The sequence below is a fragment of the Petromyzon marinus genome, chromosome 3 (assembly GCF_048934315.1).
Source record: "Petromyzon marinus isolate PM22_M1 ecotype Great Lakes invasive population chromosome 3, UKy_Petmar_22M1.pri1.0, whole genome shotgun sequence".
Taxonomy (NCBI): Eukaryota; Metazoa; Chordata; class Hyperoartia; order Petromyzontiformes; family Petromyzontidae; genus Petromyzon; species Petromyzon marinus.
The window spans coordinates 12,037,330-12,054,881 of NC_133669.1; the positions used below are offsets into that span (position 1 = coordinate 12,037,330).

The 17,552-nt window shown below is 41.8% G+C and overlaps 3 protein-coding genes and 1 long non-coding RNA gene across 5 annotated transcripts; 2 read left to right on the top strand and 2 right to left on the bottom strand.

Annotated features, from left to right (window-relative positions):
* Positions 1-999: 999 nt before the first annotated feature.
* On the top strand, positions 1,000-5,752 carry FICD (FIC domain protein adenylyltransferase). Its single transcript, XM_032974204.2, has 3 exons — positions 1,000-1,354; positions 3,783-4,084; positions 4,408-5,752. Exons 1-3 carry the CDS (start codon positions 1,000-1,002, stop codon positions 5,179-5,181), a joined length of 1,431 nt encoding a protein of 476 aa, XP_032830095.2. The 3' UTR covers positions 5,182-5,752.
* On the bottom strand, positions 5,718-8,131 carry TTC32 (tetratricopeptide repeat domain 32). Its single transcript, XM_032974217.2, has 3 exons — positions 7,922-8,131; positions 6,596-6,753; positions 5,718-6,168 (listed from the first exon to the last, which is right to left on the bottom strand). Exons 1-3 carry the CDS (start codon positions 8,017-8,019, stop codon positions 6,041-6,043), a joined length of 384 nt encoding a protein of 127 aa, XP_032830108.1. The 5' UTR covers positions 8,020-8,131; the 3' UTR covers positions 5,718-6,040.
* Positions 8,132-9,060: 929 nt separating this feature from the next.
* LOC116953907 (uncharacterized) lies at positions 9,061-15,923 on the bottom strand. Of its 2 annotated transcripts, none has more exons than XM_076074146.1 (3): positions 15,816-15,923; positions 12,721-12,812; positions 9,061-11,128 (listed from the first exon to the last, which is right to left on the bottom strand). In XM_076074146.1, the coding sequence occupies exons 2-3, from the start codon at positions 12,806-12,808 to the stop codon at positions 10,950-10,952; spliced, it is 267 nt and encodes an 88-aa protein (XP_075930261.1). In that variant the 5' UTR covers positions 12,809-12,812; positions 15,816-15,923; the 3' UTR covers positions 9,061-10,949. The 2 variants fall into 2 exon arrangements, with proteins under 2 accessions (XP_075930261.1, XP_032830102.2); XM_032974211.2 differs by lacking the exon at positions 15,816-15,923 and adding an exon at positions 15,541-15,799.
* LOC142930988 (uncharacterized) lies at positions 9,457-13,558 on the top strand. The gene is made up of 2 exons (XR_012946988.1): positions 9,457-9,520; positions 12,748-13,558. It is a non-coding gene; the product is annotated as an uncharacterized LOC142930988 (long non-coding RNA).
* Positions 15,924-17,552: the final 1,629 nt, after the last annotated feature.

A 17,552-nucleotide genomic window follows, 5' to 3' on the forward strand; every position in this document is an offset into this window, starting at 1 on the left:
GCGCCGGGTGGCTAAAGCACAGCGGGTTGGCACAGTAGGGGGCACAGGTGGTGCATCAGCCAGTCATCTCAGTCAGTCGACCCGTGCCACCTGGGTCTGCCCCGTGACCTCCTGCCAGCGGGCGTTCGACACTTCACGTGGCCTCAGGGTGCACATAGCCTGGCACAAGCGTCGTGGTGACGTCACCGCCACTTAGTGGCGAATGGCGGTTGTTGTTGTGTCTGTGTGTGTGGAAGCGTAACGTATTGTAGTGTAGCTGTCTGTGTGTCTGTGTGTAAGTGTAACGTATTGTAGTGTAGTGGTTAGCGCTACGCTGCGCTACGAACCCGGCGACCCGAGGTCGATTCCTGCTCACGGCCACCACCGGTGATGATTGTTTCAACCGCTCCTGGGCCTCCCCTAGGTCAACTTAGCCGCAAACGAGTAACTGCTGTGGTGTGAACATCGCCACTGTGAGGACAAAGGCGGTCGGGCGTGGTGCATCCAAGTCCCGGGCAGTAAAGCTAGTTACTGTATAAGAGTATTGGTCGCGAAAGCCTCCTTGGTGTTAAATAAACCGAGCTGTGAAGTGAGTGGACGGACACGTTGTAACACGCGCGTGCTTGCTGCTGCGCGACTCGTGGGCCGCAGTGATGTCGTCCAGCCTTTTGAGCGTCGCACTTACCAAAGTAACGATATTTTGCGAACAAAAGTCACAAATTCGCGTGTTTATTGAAGCTCATTTACGCGTTCAGACGGGCGAACGCGTTTACGAAATCAACCGAATCGATTTATTTTTGTACCTGCTAGCAGTTGGAATCGAATCGCTTGCCTCTCACGCCCCGCCCCGCCCCTCCACCGCCCTATGAACAACGGAGCCATCGGGGAGAGAGACGCGGCCGAGCGGAACGCGGGGACAACGAGGGCTTAGTGGTGAGAGGAGAAGGCGGTAGACACCACGGCAGCAGAGGTCCGCGCCATGTGCCCCGGCCTCCCTGCCCGTCGCCCCCCGTCGTCCCCATGTCGCTGTGGGTGTTGAGGTCCTGCCCGGCGCGGCCCGGGTGGCTGCCCGCCGCGGGCCTTGGGCTGCTCCTGCTCCTGTTTCTACTGCTGCTGCCGCCCCTGGCTCCAAAGCTTCGTCCGCTCCGGTGTATCCTGGGTGGAGGAGGAGGAGGAGAAGGCGGCAGTGGCCGGGCCACGCACGTGGACGCGTGCGGCGGCGGTGGCCGGCCCGAGTATGCGGCCACCACGGCGCTGTTGGGACTGGTGATGAGGCTGCCCCTAGGTCTCGGTGTCGGAGGAGATGGAGGAGCGGTGGAAGCTGGAGCGGGAGGTTGGAGCTGGCCTGCGACAGAAAAACCCAAGACCTCTCCTGGTACAGTTTATGTTGGGGGGGGTTTGGGGGGGGGGGCGAGAACATTGTTTTCCCCATGGATGTATATAGTCTGACTCCCGCCATGGAAATGTGGAATTGTCATCGCAGAGATGAAATAGCCCCGCTGTAACCTTTTTTTGAATATTGAAACACGAGCACCTCATTTAAAGCCACTCTAGTTTGTCCTAATATAGTACAGTAATCTCAATAGTTGGTCAATATTGTACTGTCTAGCCACTGCTCTGTAACGGCGTATTCTCTCCCGGTTCTGCGATGTTAATCTTTGAAGCTCGTGGCCACCAGCCGCTGTCACTGCTCCGCCGTTTCCACGGTGGACGTCCTCCCGGGCGCGTTCCCTCCTTTGGCTGCCACCCCCGTGGCTCGTCTCGACCACCAATGTCGAGAGCTATGACCTGTCATGGCCCCAAGCCCGCTTCTCTGAGCAGTCGCCACGATGCCTCCACTTTTAGACGTTTTCTCAAACACTTTATACGCTTCCTCGTTCTTAGTGTAATTCCGAGGCGGGGCGGTCGGAATGTGAGGCTATTGTATGACATTTAACATACCGTAGGAAAGTTAATGTTTTGGAAAATGGCCCTTTATAATAGTTGAGCGTAGAAAGGATGTTTCTGTATTGGTGACTTTTTTTGTATTTGTGGCAACAGCAGGTTAGGCAAATGTGCCCGAATGTAAATGAATGGAATATTTGTCGGCGTGTTTTACATTCCACTTCCACGTCATTGCCAAGGGTTTCCGTTGCGTTGTTTCGTCTCACTTGTCACCCTGTGATTGGTAGACGAATCCACACTGACAGCAGCGGTGACGCACGAATGCTCCCTGGTTGTGCCAGCTCATTTATTGACTTATCTCACCCACGTCACGGTGCTGATGGCCGGGTATTGTCACTGCTCAGCAGTGGACAACATAAGGGAACCCTTTAACAGCGACCTTTTAGATAGCGAGTGACTAATATTGTATCGATACCATGACTTCAAATTGGAGTTTTTTTTACGGTCAATTATTTTGCTTGCAAAGATAAGCAGGTTTTGTAGATGTCAGGCTGAAGGTGTGAAATTGATCAAATATCCAAATGTAGGCCCCTCCTAAACAGTCGTCATACTCAGGCTTGCCTGCTAAATAATTGGCAATAATTAAATAACCCTTTCAAATTCTAACCAGCCTCAATAATTATCACTACATTCCCATAAATATTCGAAGTACTGCACACTATTTGGTTTGGTTGTTACAGACCCTTTTTTTAAAATTACTAACAAGTTATCTCTGTATTCTTTGGTTCTTTCGGTAAGGTCACGTAGATAGAAATAAGTAATATTAAAAAAATACTTTTTATAAAACACTCTTTAATGAAATGTACCGTACTAGTAATGGCAAAACTCCACGACTCCAGGAAGTGGCCCCGAAGCTTGCCATAACGTAAGGGACCGTGGTGATTTACAGCCAACGGTAGTTGAGCGTGGGCAATTAGACTCAAGCCGAAACATAACATAAAAAAGATGGTTTAAAAATATTTTATTTTTAATGATAGAATATAGTATTGTCATCAGTATGACATACGTATACCAAATTTGCAGTTGATACCACATTGGGAAGTGGGTTAAAAATGAGTTACAAGATTTGAGGATACTACAATAGAGCGAGTTAAATAAAAGCGTGTAAAATAATAATAATAAAATAAAGTGACTTAACCGAAAGAACCAAAGAATATGAATTCCTGCAGTCACGAAAGCTATGTCGAAAGTTATCTCTACTGGTCAGATGAATGCAAAGTATTCTAGGTACAGTATACTGTAGCAATACTTTAAACATGAGCGTCCGTTTTGCCTTATGCTTCTCACGTAGTCAAACATTAATCAGACTACGTTGTTGTGTTAATGTAGTCTGGTAATTCGTTTTTAGAAGTTCATTATTACAGTTGTGCAAGTTAATTTGGCCATTGTTACAGTGAGAATCTTAACAAAAAATGTTTAATTTGAAAAGTATATCATTCATTATTACTTCTAAATAGTTGATTTTTTTCCTTCAATTTACAACATTTTTCTGATCTCTTTATTACGTTAATTGAAATGGAAAAACCTGTTTGTTTTAATATGGCCACAAAGCATAACTGCACATTTCAAATGTTTGACCTGTGTTCAGTATTTAACCACTCAGGGTACCCTGTTGTGTTTCCTATTGTAGTTTACTAAACAAATGAGTAAAGCCATAGCATACTGTACATAACATCCAGTGGTGTGATGGTTTGGTTATGGGCCCTGGTGCAATAAATAGGACCCCCGATCCTATTTCCCTTATCTTTGTAGCCTGGTGCTTGGGCCTTTCTGGCCCATGGGCCAGAGAGTGCATTTGCGCACTGCCTGTACACTCGATAGCTAACCCCACTGGTAACGTGTGTTGTTTGCATGAACAGACATTAGGCTGGAAGCTCAAGCATCACTGCACCAGGCTTTGGAGATGAAGCGACAAGGCAAGCGCGACAAAGCACGGCGTCTCTTCCAGCACTGCTTGCGTCTCGATCCTGACTTTCCCGATGCTCTCAATGAGTACGGCCTCTTCCTGGAGGAGGATGAAAACGTGGTGCAGGCAGACCACATGTTTAACCGTGCACTCGCACTCATGCCCTGTCATTTGCAAGCGCTTAGCAACCGCGGGCGAACCTCGCCCCTCGTGGAAGAGATCGACCAGCGTCGCTTCGCCATCATCGACAGCAAGGTGAAGAGCAGTTGCTGTTGTTTGGTGCAAGTGGATACTAAATATATGTATCTTATCAAAAATTATATATTTACTTGTGGAATAATCGCTGGGACATAACATTCAATTTTGAGCACTCTTTTTTAACTTGAGTTTGCATGCATTTTCAACCAAAATGTATGTTTTAACTGATATTTCTATCAAGTGTTGGTGATTTAAATTACTGTGCTTTCCTGGCACTTGCTTAAATCGTCATCAAAATAGTACAGCTAGTAATGCTTAAAATGTAATTGTATAGATGCTTTGAAATAATTAGTTTACTTTGACGGCTGTTTTATGTGCAGGTCAAGAAGCTTTTGCTCATCCCCAAGTGGGACGGAGCCTTACGGCGAGTGATGGAGGAGAGCTATTACCATCACATCCATCACACGGTAGCACTCGAGGGCAACACACTAACACTCTCAGAAATCAAGCACATTGTTGAGACACGTTACGCAGTCTATGGAAAAAGCCTCGCCGAGCAGAACGAAGTTTTGGGCATCGACGCCGCCATGAAGTACATGAACGCCTCGCTCGTCAACCGCATCGGCTCAATCACTACCATCGATATCCTGGAGATCCACCGGCGAGTGCTGGGCCACGTGGATCCCATAGAGGCTGGCTATTTTCGTCGATCACGCGTCTTCGTTGGGAGCCATCTGCCTCCAGAGCCGCGCGAAGTGGAGAGGCACATGGGAAAGTTCACGCAGTGGCTCAACTCCGAAGAAGCGCTAGCCCTGCACCCGATAGAGTTCGCCGCGCTGGCGCACTACAGGCTGGTGTACGTGCACCCGTTTGTAGACGGCAACGGGCGAACGTCACGTCTCCTCATGAACCTCATTCTCATGCAGGCCGGGTATCCGCCAGTCACCATCCGCAAAGAACAACGCGCTGAATACTACACTGCGCTGCAAGTTGGGAATGATGGGGACGTGCGACCTTTCATACGCTTCATTGCACGATGTGCAGAGATGACATTGGACCAGTATCTCATAGCCAGCTCAGATTTCAGTCCAGACAAGGGACTCCCAGAAAGCATTCCAGAATATTCAAACACGATACAATTGAAAGACTGGTAAAGTCTTTGATATTGATTTCATTTGTTCGTGCGGATTGTTATTACTGCCCATTAAAAACGTATGTGCTGAGCATGTGCTTCGTTTGAACCGACAGATAACGTTCAATGTGCAATAGCAGTGTGGTTCAAAGGCTATTTCAATCTTTACTCGTTTAAGTATACTTGGATTTCTAACAGCCTTGCATGTATCTTCATGTTCAGTCTTGATTATTTGCATCGCGTTCCAATTATGCATTTCTAAGACCTTGCCTAACCGGTATATCTTCCCCACACAGTACAGACCCGAGGAGGCATTCTTATTGATCAACGTAACAGCCTTTCAGTTTTGCGGTGCAATTTTTCAGGGAAATGCATATTTCTCTTTTGTGTGCAATTTTGTTAATGGCATTATGTCATTAAATGTGTAATAGAGACAAAAGTAAAAAATGTAGCAGTCCCTTGTTTGTAAATTATGATGGAACAGTATATTTTCATAGCGTTTCACATGCAGAATGTTTCTAACATCGTGTGTTGCAATCAAAACGTGTTCTGACTACATTGTGTTGAATAAATAATTTATTTTGCAAATATAACATGCTGTGAAAGTACTATGCTTAATTACATGAAAGCTCCTTGTGAATGTATTAAATTATATATTTTGCTTAAATACAAATAATTATGGATAAACGTGTACATTAATATGCCCCTTAATGTGCCATTAATATATAAGAATTGACAATGCTTATAAAAATGGTTATGAAATACACGTTCATAACTTGATTTGCCCATATACAATTACTACTGTAATCAACAAACGGTGACAGTTTAATGAAAAATGTAAGAAAATATTACATTTACTCTACATTTTCAAATTCGTAGTATCAGTAACCTCTGGCTTGCTTTGCTTCTTTGTCCCGGGCAGCTTGTTTGAGACTTGCTCGAGCATCTTCAAATGCTGGATTGAGTTCAACAGCCTTGTGAAAGTCCTTGATTGCGTCATCAAAAAACCCTGAAATAAACCATTTAAAAATATCAACACGTTAACCTCAATGTCAAACATTTGGTTCCACAATAATACAATACTTCCCGTTTTAATAAAACTACAGCCCTTCAATCTGTTGCTGAATCAAGGCCTTCCCCCCGCCCCCCAAGTCATGTGGACTGTTAGTGCTGTGTGCTGTTTACTGCCACCACTCACATTTGACAGTACAGTATACAATAAGATGTAATTGTCTTTCTATAAAAAAAAATAATTGATAGTTGACAAATCAGCGTTTCAATGGTCAATTTGAAGTCCCCCAACTCATGCACAAACAGTGGTGGCATCGGACACTTTTCTTGCTACATGTTTTACAATCACTCCGAGACATGGTGTTCAAAGTTAATGACAAATAATGAGTAAGCTACCACTTATTTTCTGCTGACATGGGGAATACCTAGCCTGTAGAGAACAAGGCCCCTGTTGTAGTAAGGAATGGGGAAGTCCTTGTTGCACTCAATGGCCTGTGTGTAGTCTTCCATTGCTTCATAAAAGTCCACGCGCAGGTACTTGATCTGCCCTCGGTTGTTAAAGGCGACGGCACAATCTTCGTTGCTATGTCAGAAACACAACAAGTAAATGTCAAGTCCCTTATTTCATCTTACAGCAAGATTGAATTATGCAGCAATGCATGGTTCAAACTTATGTTACCAGTTTCAATGTTGCCGCGTTTGCCGTTTGTTTTTTCAATCAGCTTATAATCGTAGCCGGCTTCCAACTTACACGTGACTTTCGCCAAACTTACCACTAATTTCTGATCAATATTAACACCCACTTAAAAATTACTGTCACGTGGATGTGATGAATAAAGATGAATGTTTACATAACACAATAGTGCCTCTTTAACCCAGGAAAGCTTCACCAAGTCTCAACACGTTTCGAGGAGGGTGCCGGGTTTGGATGTTTTTCCCAATTCCGATTCAACAACTTTTGGCTTTGCGTGAGAGTAACCCGGATTAAAACCCACCGTGCATTCAGGATGGGATGACGAAGGTTGAAAGCTGTGTACACACAGCTTATATATTTAATCCTTTGATGCACTGCCATCTAATGTCCACACGTGGCATCGTGTATACAGAGCAATCGCACATGCCGTGCGAGTGAGGCGGTTCTCGGCGACATTTCCACACCACATACACGGAAACGATTGAACGCGGGGTTTGTGGACTCTGAATGGGAACTTGCTGTGACGGGCACGAGGTCTCGGGGACGCCCAACACCATTACTCTCTGTGACTTTCGGCGTCTTGCGGCATGTCTACTGGTGTCACCTCGTGAGTCGCGGTGTCTCCCAGTGGCTCGCTCGTGTCTCCCCGTGGCTCACCGTGGCTCCCCGTGGCTCACCGTGTCTCACCGTGTCTCCCGGTGTCTCCCCGTGTCTCCCGGTGTCTCCCCGTGTCTCCCCGTGGCTCACCGTGGCTCACCGTGTGGCTCACCGTGTCTCCCGGTGTCTCCCCGTGTCTCCCCGTGTCTCCCTGTCTCCCTGTGTCTCCCCGTGTCTCCCTGTCTCCCCCCGTGTCTCCCTGTGTCTCCCTGTGTCTCCCTGTCTCGCCGTGTCTCCCCGTGTCTCCCCGTGTCTCCCCGTGTCTCCCTGTCTCCCCCCGTGTCTCCCTGTGTCTCCCCGTGTCTCCCTGTCTCCCCGTGTCTCCCTGTGTCTCCCGGTGTCCCTGTGTCTCCCCGTGTCTCCCTGTGTCTCCCGGATGCCCCCCCCACCTCCCTCTCACCAGAGGCGATCGCGCCGGGCCAGCAGCCCCGAGTAGAGCTCCTCCGCACGGCCAAGCCGCCTCTCCCGTAGGCACGCGTCCGCCTCCTGCAGAGACATAGAGTGGGGGGCAGGACAGGGCCCACAGAGCACTGGGAGGGGGGCAGGCAGTGGGACAAGAAGACAGGGAGACGAGGGGACAAGGAGATGGCGGGGAAAGTGGGGGGGGGGAGAGAGAACCGAGATCTTCAACGCGACTGTAGCGTGCACTGCGAAGGTGCCACATCAGAGGGTGTTTACCCTCCAAATGGTGATGCGAAGTTCTGGTGTGAGGTCGGAGGATTTTGCCCTCCGGATCGGAGATCTTCGATGCGAGAGTGCAATAAAGTTTTGGGACTTTGCACATCCAGATCTGTGTTACAATTTGTGGGCCTGGTCGGAGGGGATTTTGTTTCAGTACGTGGGGAGTGAGGAGGTCTGGTGCCGAATAGGATAATAAAGTTTTGTGTGTCTAGTTGCAGGGGCCATGGACTCATGTTAAGTTGTCACCTACAGATATTGCTGAAAGTTTGCTCATTCTGGTGCCAGAAAGTTTGCTCATTCTGGTGCCAGGTTCGAGACATTGGAATCCCACGATCACTTGAGCGCTGCGGGGTTTTTGTTGTTGCATGTTATGTGAAATTGTTAGTTTTTCATCATTCACTACAAACATGAAACGTATGAGTAACGTCTCGAAACCTCCCCAAAAACCATAATGATGCATGCATTTTTAGTTGACGTTGCTTGCAGAGCAAAGTCTTTCGTAGTTTATTACATGTATGAAAAACATTGCGTTACTTTTATAGTGTTTTGTAATTTTTATTTGCAATCTTACAAAACAAATCCGAGTTATTTTCCCCCGCTCATCATACATTCCGGAAAATGTTGCGTTGTTCAAATTAGGCCTTATGCCGTGTAACTATTTACGTGGTTAGTCATGATATGTATCATTAGCATGTGGTGACTTCCACGACGTTTAAAAGTGTGTTTAGCAATATATCAACAGCACCAATTACAGTTACTGCACAGCAATGATGCAAATACTACCCAAAATATATCACATATACGCATGCAAATAAACTTCATATCCACTGAATGAAAAAACAATGTCTGGAAAACATATTTTCGAGAGAAAATTTAATATTATTTCACGCAGATCTTAATTTCATCGTGCAACAGTTGCATTTAATTTTTGTTTCAACAAGCTGCTCGGGCTATTTGTGGTTGCGGGCAATACAAATGTGTGGGTTGTGTTTTGCAAGCGGCACGGTATTGTATACACATCCAGCGTAAATGTAATTCAATAATTGTTGCTCAAGTAACACACAACGCTAAACTTTGCAATGCTTCTGACTCACTGCAATTGACTGGCGTACAGCAACATGCTTCGTGCCACGCGCGTAGTCAAACATTACCAGGGGTTTGCCCATATAATTGTGTGCTTAAAAGTATCCAAACATATTACATGCACATCAATACCCCCCTGTTTATGTTGCGGATAAGTTCAACATTTTTTTACTGGGCAGGTGGAGGCGAAGGTGACGGATACGGGAAATAACTAACGATGCTATCTGTCAGCAACGTAAGTGTGGGTTGAGGCGACGCAAATCATGGTAACGGTATTAATAAAACGATGTAAACATGGGGTAGACTTAAATCGGGTATTACTATACTTTGGATTACAGTACGTGTTTTTTTTGCAAATTTTCCATATTTGTGCGTAGAAATAACACTGCAATATACAGTATTGACTGCACTGTATTAGATTTTACATTGTGTTATTTGGCATTATTGCATTGCCACAAATCTCTTGAGTGCAGTGGTGGTGCACTGGTTAGCGTACTTCGCGACGAACCAAAATAACTTGAGTTTGATTCCTGGTCATGGCGAATGTCAGCGGAGGGCGATACATTTCTAAACAGGTTCTTGTCGCACGACTCTTCACCATCCCGTTGTCATCAACACAGTAAAGTTTGGTCAAACAATTCCCATGACCGACAGCATGGGAAACGCATCCATTCAGTGGCTGGATTGACAGAGCGCGCTATAAAATCGTATTTTAGCCATTATCTACGTCACGAAATAATTTTAATGTATATGAAAACATAATTACGATGTACTCTGCTGCCTGTTGTTAACCTTTATAATTACATATTATAATGAATCCCCATGGTACAACATTTATTAAATGCATTATTGAAGACATAAACTTGCAAGATTTTACTTCTACGATAAAGTGAAAACATTTTTATGAAGCCTAAATATGTGCATCATACATTCTAATATATAGTAAACAAAATAGTAAACAAAAAGTATATTTGTATTCCCCCACACTAAATAGTGCCCATATTTTTATTGTATGTTTTCAGTACATAAAGTATTAAATTGTGTTATACGACATTTAAAATTTTAAAACCTTTTCAGTTCAGCCACCATAATTAATATTTTTATAAAAAAAAATGAGTATTATTAAAATAATATATATATAATTACTGGAATTAAATGCCTATTATGATAAATTTTGTATAGAAATACCAATTTCATTGCCCATCACAAGCTTTAAGTAAATATAATTGATCTGACTATCATGTTATCAATATAGAGGCTTATTTCGTGAAAAAAAGTCTTAGACACCCACCAAATCAGCTGGCAACTATAATTTTACATTTTATACTGTTTACACAAGAGGGTCTATCTTACACAAGCCCAAATTAATGTTAATATAATTAAATCAGATCAATCATAGTTCAGGTCCGAATGGTCTACAGATACACCCTTCCAATATGTGAATTATGCCTGACATCTGTTACCTGTTAACATATACCATTACCGAAACAGTAAACATCAAAAATAAATATCCGGGATTTTTTATTCAGTTAAATGATATTGTTGGAGATGTGACTCCTTAAATGTGTCAAAAAGTAGGTAGTAAACAGGGAATGTTTCTGATAAAGCATGGAGAGAGATGTATTGTCCAGGCATTGGCTGTGTCATGTAGCCGTCTGTCTCTTCTAATCACCCTTGCTTCTGGGTGTTTCTTCCTTGCTGTCCTGGGCCTCCTGTGGTGGAATGTCTTTCTCCTTCTCCCCTTCTTCTTTTTGTTTGTCGCTTGGGTTGTCCGGCTTCTGATCGTGGTCATCCTGCGCTTTCGCAGCTCCATCTGTATGGACCGCTTTGTCGTCAGGATTCTCTGCATGGACAAAATTTATCACAAACACGGCAAACTATGAATAATAAACAACAATCATGACCAGCGATAGGCTTATTGGGGCCCTGGGTGCCAGTTCCAGAGGAAACCACATGCCCTTCTCCAAGTCCGCTGCGCCTAGAGCAGAGGGCAGAAACCTGAGGTTCCAGCGCCACATGTGGCTCTTTAGGGGCTGTATTGTGGCTCTTGAAATATTGAGTGGTTTTCTGAATTCGAACAAAAATGGCTCTTCTCGTTATTTTGTGTGCTGACCCCTAGTCAAGATAAATTAGATATGCCAATGAGTTTGGGGTGTAAAGTGCTTCCACTCCTTGAAGCGAAACGTTGCTAAACGAACCTAAAAAAGTTACTAGATGTCACTACGTAGGCTTTATAAAGTCTTAAAAAATGTCACGAGATTAATTACCAAGCATAAAACATAGTAAACTGATACAGGATCCATAGTACAGACCTGGAATCGCTCCCAAATCTGCATATTATCCAAAAATTACCTATATTGTTGCTTGATCTAACAAGATATTGTCGCAATGGAAATAACAAGTCACACGATTTAGCAACACAGTCGCCATATAAATGTAGAATTTACAACTCTGGTTGATGACGGCAACTGCAAATTAGCACCACACAACTCTCACTTGATTTAAACACGTTTCGAATTAGACCCCTTAGACATACATTTCAATTATCACTTACAGCTGCTCGAGGGAGGGTTAAGAATACATCTCCACCCTGTGTAAATCACTGGGGGTGTGGGGGCGCCTCTGGAAATGCATTTTTGTCCCTGAAATGTATTTTTGCACTCCTGTATATTGACCAGCTAAGTGACTGCCTATGTATAACCTCTTTAATGCTTTTGCCTGTGAAGCATTATGGGAATGCTTTACTGTCTATCTTTGCTACTGATAACCATTATAATCTTTATTCATATTCGTGTGATGTCAGTGTTCATCGAAGTAAAGATTCGTCAATTACTAAATGTCTATCTGGACAAAGGCCTTCTGACACTGCCATCATCCCTCACGGTCCTACGATGCCACAGAGATTACTAAAGATATATGTTTTGAATGTAAAAAACATTCATGTTATAAACGTTATATTTCAATCTATAATTGTCATCATGTTTGAGTTGCAGAAGAAAATTAAGCCTGATGTGGTGCAGTATTATAATATCCATAGATATAAAATATCAAGAAGTGTATGTTAGATTATTAATCTGATGAACTAAGATGTTAAAACATTTTTGAAGTTGATGTAATAAATTATTTTTTTCAATAAAAGAATGAAGATTTACCACAACTTAATCACAACAAATGTAAGTGCGCTTGTAAAAAATTGCATTCGCATAATTAATTTGTAAAAGGTATCAAACATTATACCACAGTTTGTGTACAATACGCACAACTTAATACAGTAAAGTATTCTTAATATACATACAGTGGCTGTTGCATATATGTTTCTCTGTATATGGCCCGTATATATACTGTATAAATATATCATGTATTTTACATGCGTTCTGTAATCGATTGCAATGGGCACATTATAGCTGGTTTAAAAATAGAATAAAATGAACGTACTCCCTTTGGTGGCCTTTTCATGTGCAGGAGGATGTGGCTTGTCTGCAGAATCAACCACCGTCGCCGACTTGCTGCTGTTGCAACCCATGTCCCTTGGAATGACAAAAATCAACGTGGTTTTGAAGTCGTGGTATTAAACAAATCTTGACAGCTCCAAGCAGCCTCCAGTACTCGTCACCTGCGCAGAGTTCTCAACCCCCTTTTATCAGCCACAGATTTTATGGCACCTGACACCAAACCAGTAGTAACCAGCAGTGTTTTGTTTTGTTGTATATTGTTGCTAGTGCCGTCACCATCCAAACATACTTGTGGGTTGCCAATGGGGGTCAAACTTTAGGGGTGAATGCGTACGGTATTTTTAAATCAAAGTCTCATTGGCGGCATATGCTATCAAAGAATAAGGAAGCGTCGCTGTATTTTGTATTGGCCTCCGACATGCTTGGACGAATAGTCCCATAGTAACGGAATACTGTAACAGACCTCATGCAAAGATGGTGACATACAGGAGGAAGTGGTTGTGAAGTGGTTAGCCTCCAATAGCTAAACAACCCCCATAACTGACATGGCATGGGGAGGGCCTTCATACAACAGTGGATTGACAACAGCAAAAATATTATTGCTGCAGTATTCGGTAAAACATAAACTTTACAAAGACGCACTTATATGAATGTTTCATAAAATGATTTAGCAATTTATGTCAGACATGCATAACGATGTTTATTAATGTATTAATGTTCATATTAACGTGAAATATGCGTTTCTAAATCACAATACGTATTGTGTTTTGAGAAAAATATTTGATTGCATATTAGAAATAAAGTACTCATGAAAAGAAAAATGTTCCATGAGTGTGAGTGTTGAATATTTATACTCTTTGGTTATTTCGGTACCGTAGCAGTACGGTGCAATAAACAAATTATCTCGTGATACTGCTTTGGCAGTGGTCCACAAACACAAATAACAAAAACTCAACATTTTCGTCAATAACACTGGCTTAAAACAAGAAATATTTTGTGGTTATAGAAATACGTAATATATTTCTCCTTTCTTCATAGCACATGAATACACTATTTACGTGCTATGAATGTGCTCTTCATAAACAACATGAATGTAAATTTTGATTTAAAGCTTTCGTGACTGCAGTAATTCATAATCTTAGTTCTTTCGGTAAAGTCACGTTGAAGGGAAACAACAAAATAATAAAAAAAATATATAAAACAATAACGTGACTTTACCGAAAGAACTAAGAATATAACATGAATGTAGTTTGAAGAAGGGTCATTGCCTAAAACGTCGCTAATTTACATATTTTTATCATAATATATTTACGATTGTATAGTAGTTTATCATGAGAGACTTTCATAGTACTATTCTGAAACAAGTATGAGAAGTATGAGAATGGGCACAGTGCATTGTCTGGATACTGACATTTAATCGCTCAGATGACCCCATTGACATTAATACACGTTTCAACGTTTTAAATTTATATACAGTATGTTATGGATAACAAAAAACAAAATTTATAATATAGGGAAATTCACATCAACATTGCAAAACAATATTACTCATTCACATTTTATGGTATTTTTTTTAGCAAAGAAGTCTGGAGCTTTAGAACCCAAACTGTTGGAAAACTGACTGCAAACTATTTTGATTTACAATATTTTTTAAATACATTATTTATATGAAGCCATTGTTACATCTGGTTTTTAAAAAAAAAGTATTTTTGTTGAATCTTACAAATGATGTCATGTCAAGTTAGAGAGCATGGTGCAGCACTTTATTATTGTTTTGAAAGACATACTTGTAGGCGCTGCCATCCACTAGCAACCATTGCCATCCCTTAGCAACTATTGCTTAGGCTTATTTTGTGAGTTAGCTCTTGAGGAGACACTCAAATGCTTCAGACGTTCGTCCGAGTCTGTTAACCTGTGCTTATTGTCTGGGTTGGAAAAGTACATTTATATAATGCTCTAACATACATTGTATCATTGCCCATTCATTGAGGTGACACAGAAAAAAACCCTTCACATACTGTACTTGAATGTACATTTTCTCAAGTGTAAATGTTTTTACAGTATTTAGACTACTGTTCTTAGTAAGACATGGGCAGCAATGAAAACTTGGTATGCTTCAGATCCTGCAATACAATACGATTGCTCTGATGATCTAATGTTTAGAGGCCGCTAGGGGGTGGCATTGCTACACTTTAGCTTTAATGTCGATGTAACTTTGTATTCACATTCCTGTACGTGAATACAAAGTTACAAACGTCCATTTTACTAGTCAATTAATGGTACATTAATATACGCATTGAAATAATTATTTATTATGCCAAACTCTGTTATCTATAACTGATTGATGTTCTACATATTTACATGTGGAACACAAATCAAATTAATCGTAAAGCCTAAATCAGTACGAAGAGGGTTCTCAAAATCACAGAATATAAAATGTACATTTAGATCAAATTGTAAATTATAGTACATACTACAATGCACACATTCTACTCTTCATCAATTATTGCATTATACACAATTGGCTCCAAAAAAACACTTTGTCTAATTCTGACATCACATTTTTAAATGTAGCAACGTGCACATGAATGGAGATCTTAAAAAGAAACAGCAACAATGGAAATTGCAAGTAAAGATATCAAATAAAGATATGTACGTGAATACATATGCTTGTTTATAACAATAAAATACACCTGTGTTCACCAATAAAACCACTGGGTGACAGCTTAACGAGCTAAATAGGATCTGAAAACAATTCGAAGAAGTGCATATTTCGTACATAAATCGAAGATCAAGGACTCACCATACTGCATATGTGGTGAGGTGCAAACCATTCGGCATCACTAAAGACTGTTCAATACAACACGCATATGCAATAAGTGGACTCCACTCAGCTATCCCGTTTGCTATGTCATGTCTTACACAATTAAAAAAAACATACAAAAAATGTAGCCTGTTGCTTCTTTCAAATGCCACGCAAAAGAAGTAGATCTAAATATTAACGGTTTAGAACAATATCCATAGATGCTATTGTTATTTTGCACAAATGCTGTAAAACTTGATATATGGTGCTCCTACCTCGTCGAAGACTGTGTATTCACCAGTGAGATATCTGTTGCGATGGAGCTTGGAAAAGGAACAGAAAAATGTTTATTTTAATGGGTTAGCCATTAATCAGCCACATTTCACAGAAGTTTGTGGCATGCATCACCAACTCATCTAGAGAGGGCAACTGTGCATCACTGTAATCTGTCTATATTTATCTTTGAAATAGACCGATCTTTGTTCGCTTCTCCACAGAAATAAATAAAGTATGCTTTTGCCTATCAGCCTTTTGACTTGTTCATAATTTTATAATATTAATAGTGAATTTCTACATTCCCTTCTTTACTCCTTGGTTATTTTATTTTATTCTCTTCTTTGTTTTAAGTATTTCTGTGCACTGTGGGTAATAACCTTCAATGTTTGTCATCTGGTTCCTGTTCATGTATCGTCTCATTATCCGTGACATACTAAAATAACAGGATTGAGTCACAATGTTTAAATAAGAAGAAATTCCAAGAATACAAAGTCACAGTAAATGATAATAATAAAATACAACCGTTTTGCTAATCCACTTCTGGATGTATATCTCCCTATGCCGTGTCAGCTGTGGGTGGGTTGCTTGACCATACTTCACTATGATGTCTAGCGCTGTTGGTGAATGCGGGCTGTTAACCGTGACCAGGAATCAAACTCACGTCGCCTTGATTCGTGAGCAGTGTCCTAACCGCTGCTCTACTGCTCCAGTAACTGCACAGTTTTAGTAGTCCTGGTGATGTATTCATGAGCCTCGATTTAATCCTCCATAAGCACCTTTTGCTTATCTGTCCACAGGGTTTCTCTGACATTTCCTTTGACCCTTAATTCTGCATGAATTTTTCTTGAGTACACGTTGAATTTATTGCCTGGCATTGTGTCCAGGGACATATGGTAGACGTAAAAGTACAGCCATTAGCAATGTTGTGGTCTGGTTATGAATTGTCAATTGTTTTTATTGTAGTCAGATTGTGAAAATAGTCCAGCTACACGTAGACGTCTCATGTCGCCAAAAAACGATTGGTGTTTGCAGGCAAGTAGTCTACATGCTGGATGTTAGCAGATTTATCTGTGCTTCCTGTTTTATTATCAAGTCGTAGAAAACGTACAGAGTTCTCAGAATTTCATTCTCATTACATCACTCTGGAATGGAGTAAAGAATCCCCATGTTTTTACAAGTGGCAGCGAAAGTCTTTGGAAAAGGATATTAAATCTACAGACTGCAACGCTTATTACAAATGTTTTGGTGAGGCTGCATGGACAGTGGTGCACAAGCGTAAGTAACAAAACAACTCAATACATTCGTCAACAACCCCGCTCTAAAAGGGAGCATATATAATAGGCGATTTTTCGGGTAATGCCCCTTCTTTTTCACGTGCCATGAAGAATGACTATTGCTCAAACCGTAATCCATTGCAGTGTTCCTTTTAAGGCAATACCGCATAGCTATCTTTACACGAGTAATACATCAAGTTAGAAAACACAAAGATGTTTGCGTGACATTTTCCAGTAACCATCAATTCGTTTGGTCACCTTTTATCGCCCTTGAAATTAGTATGTTTGAATTATGGACGTTTATATTTTCACCACATATGCTGTAATACATGAGGGGGTGTTTCTGCAGTGGTTAGTGCTCTGCAATATGATGAGTCTGGTGGCCCGAGTTAAATGGCCAGCCATGGCTAACATGAGTTGTGAATTATAATGCAACATTTGCTGTGCCCCTTCACAAACCCA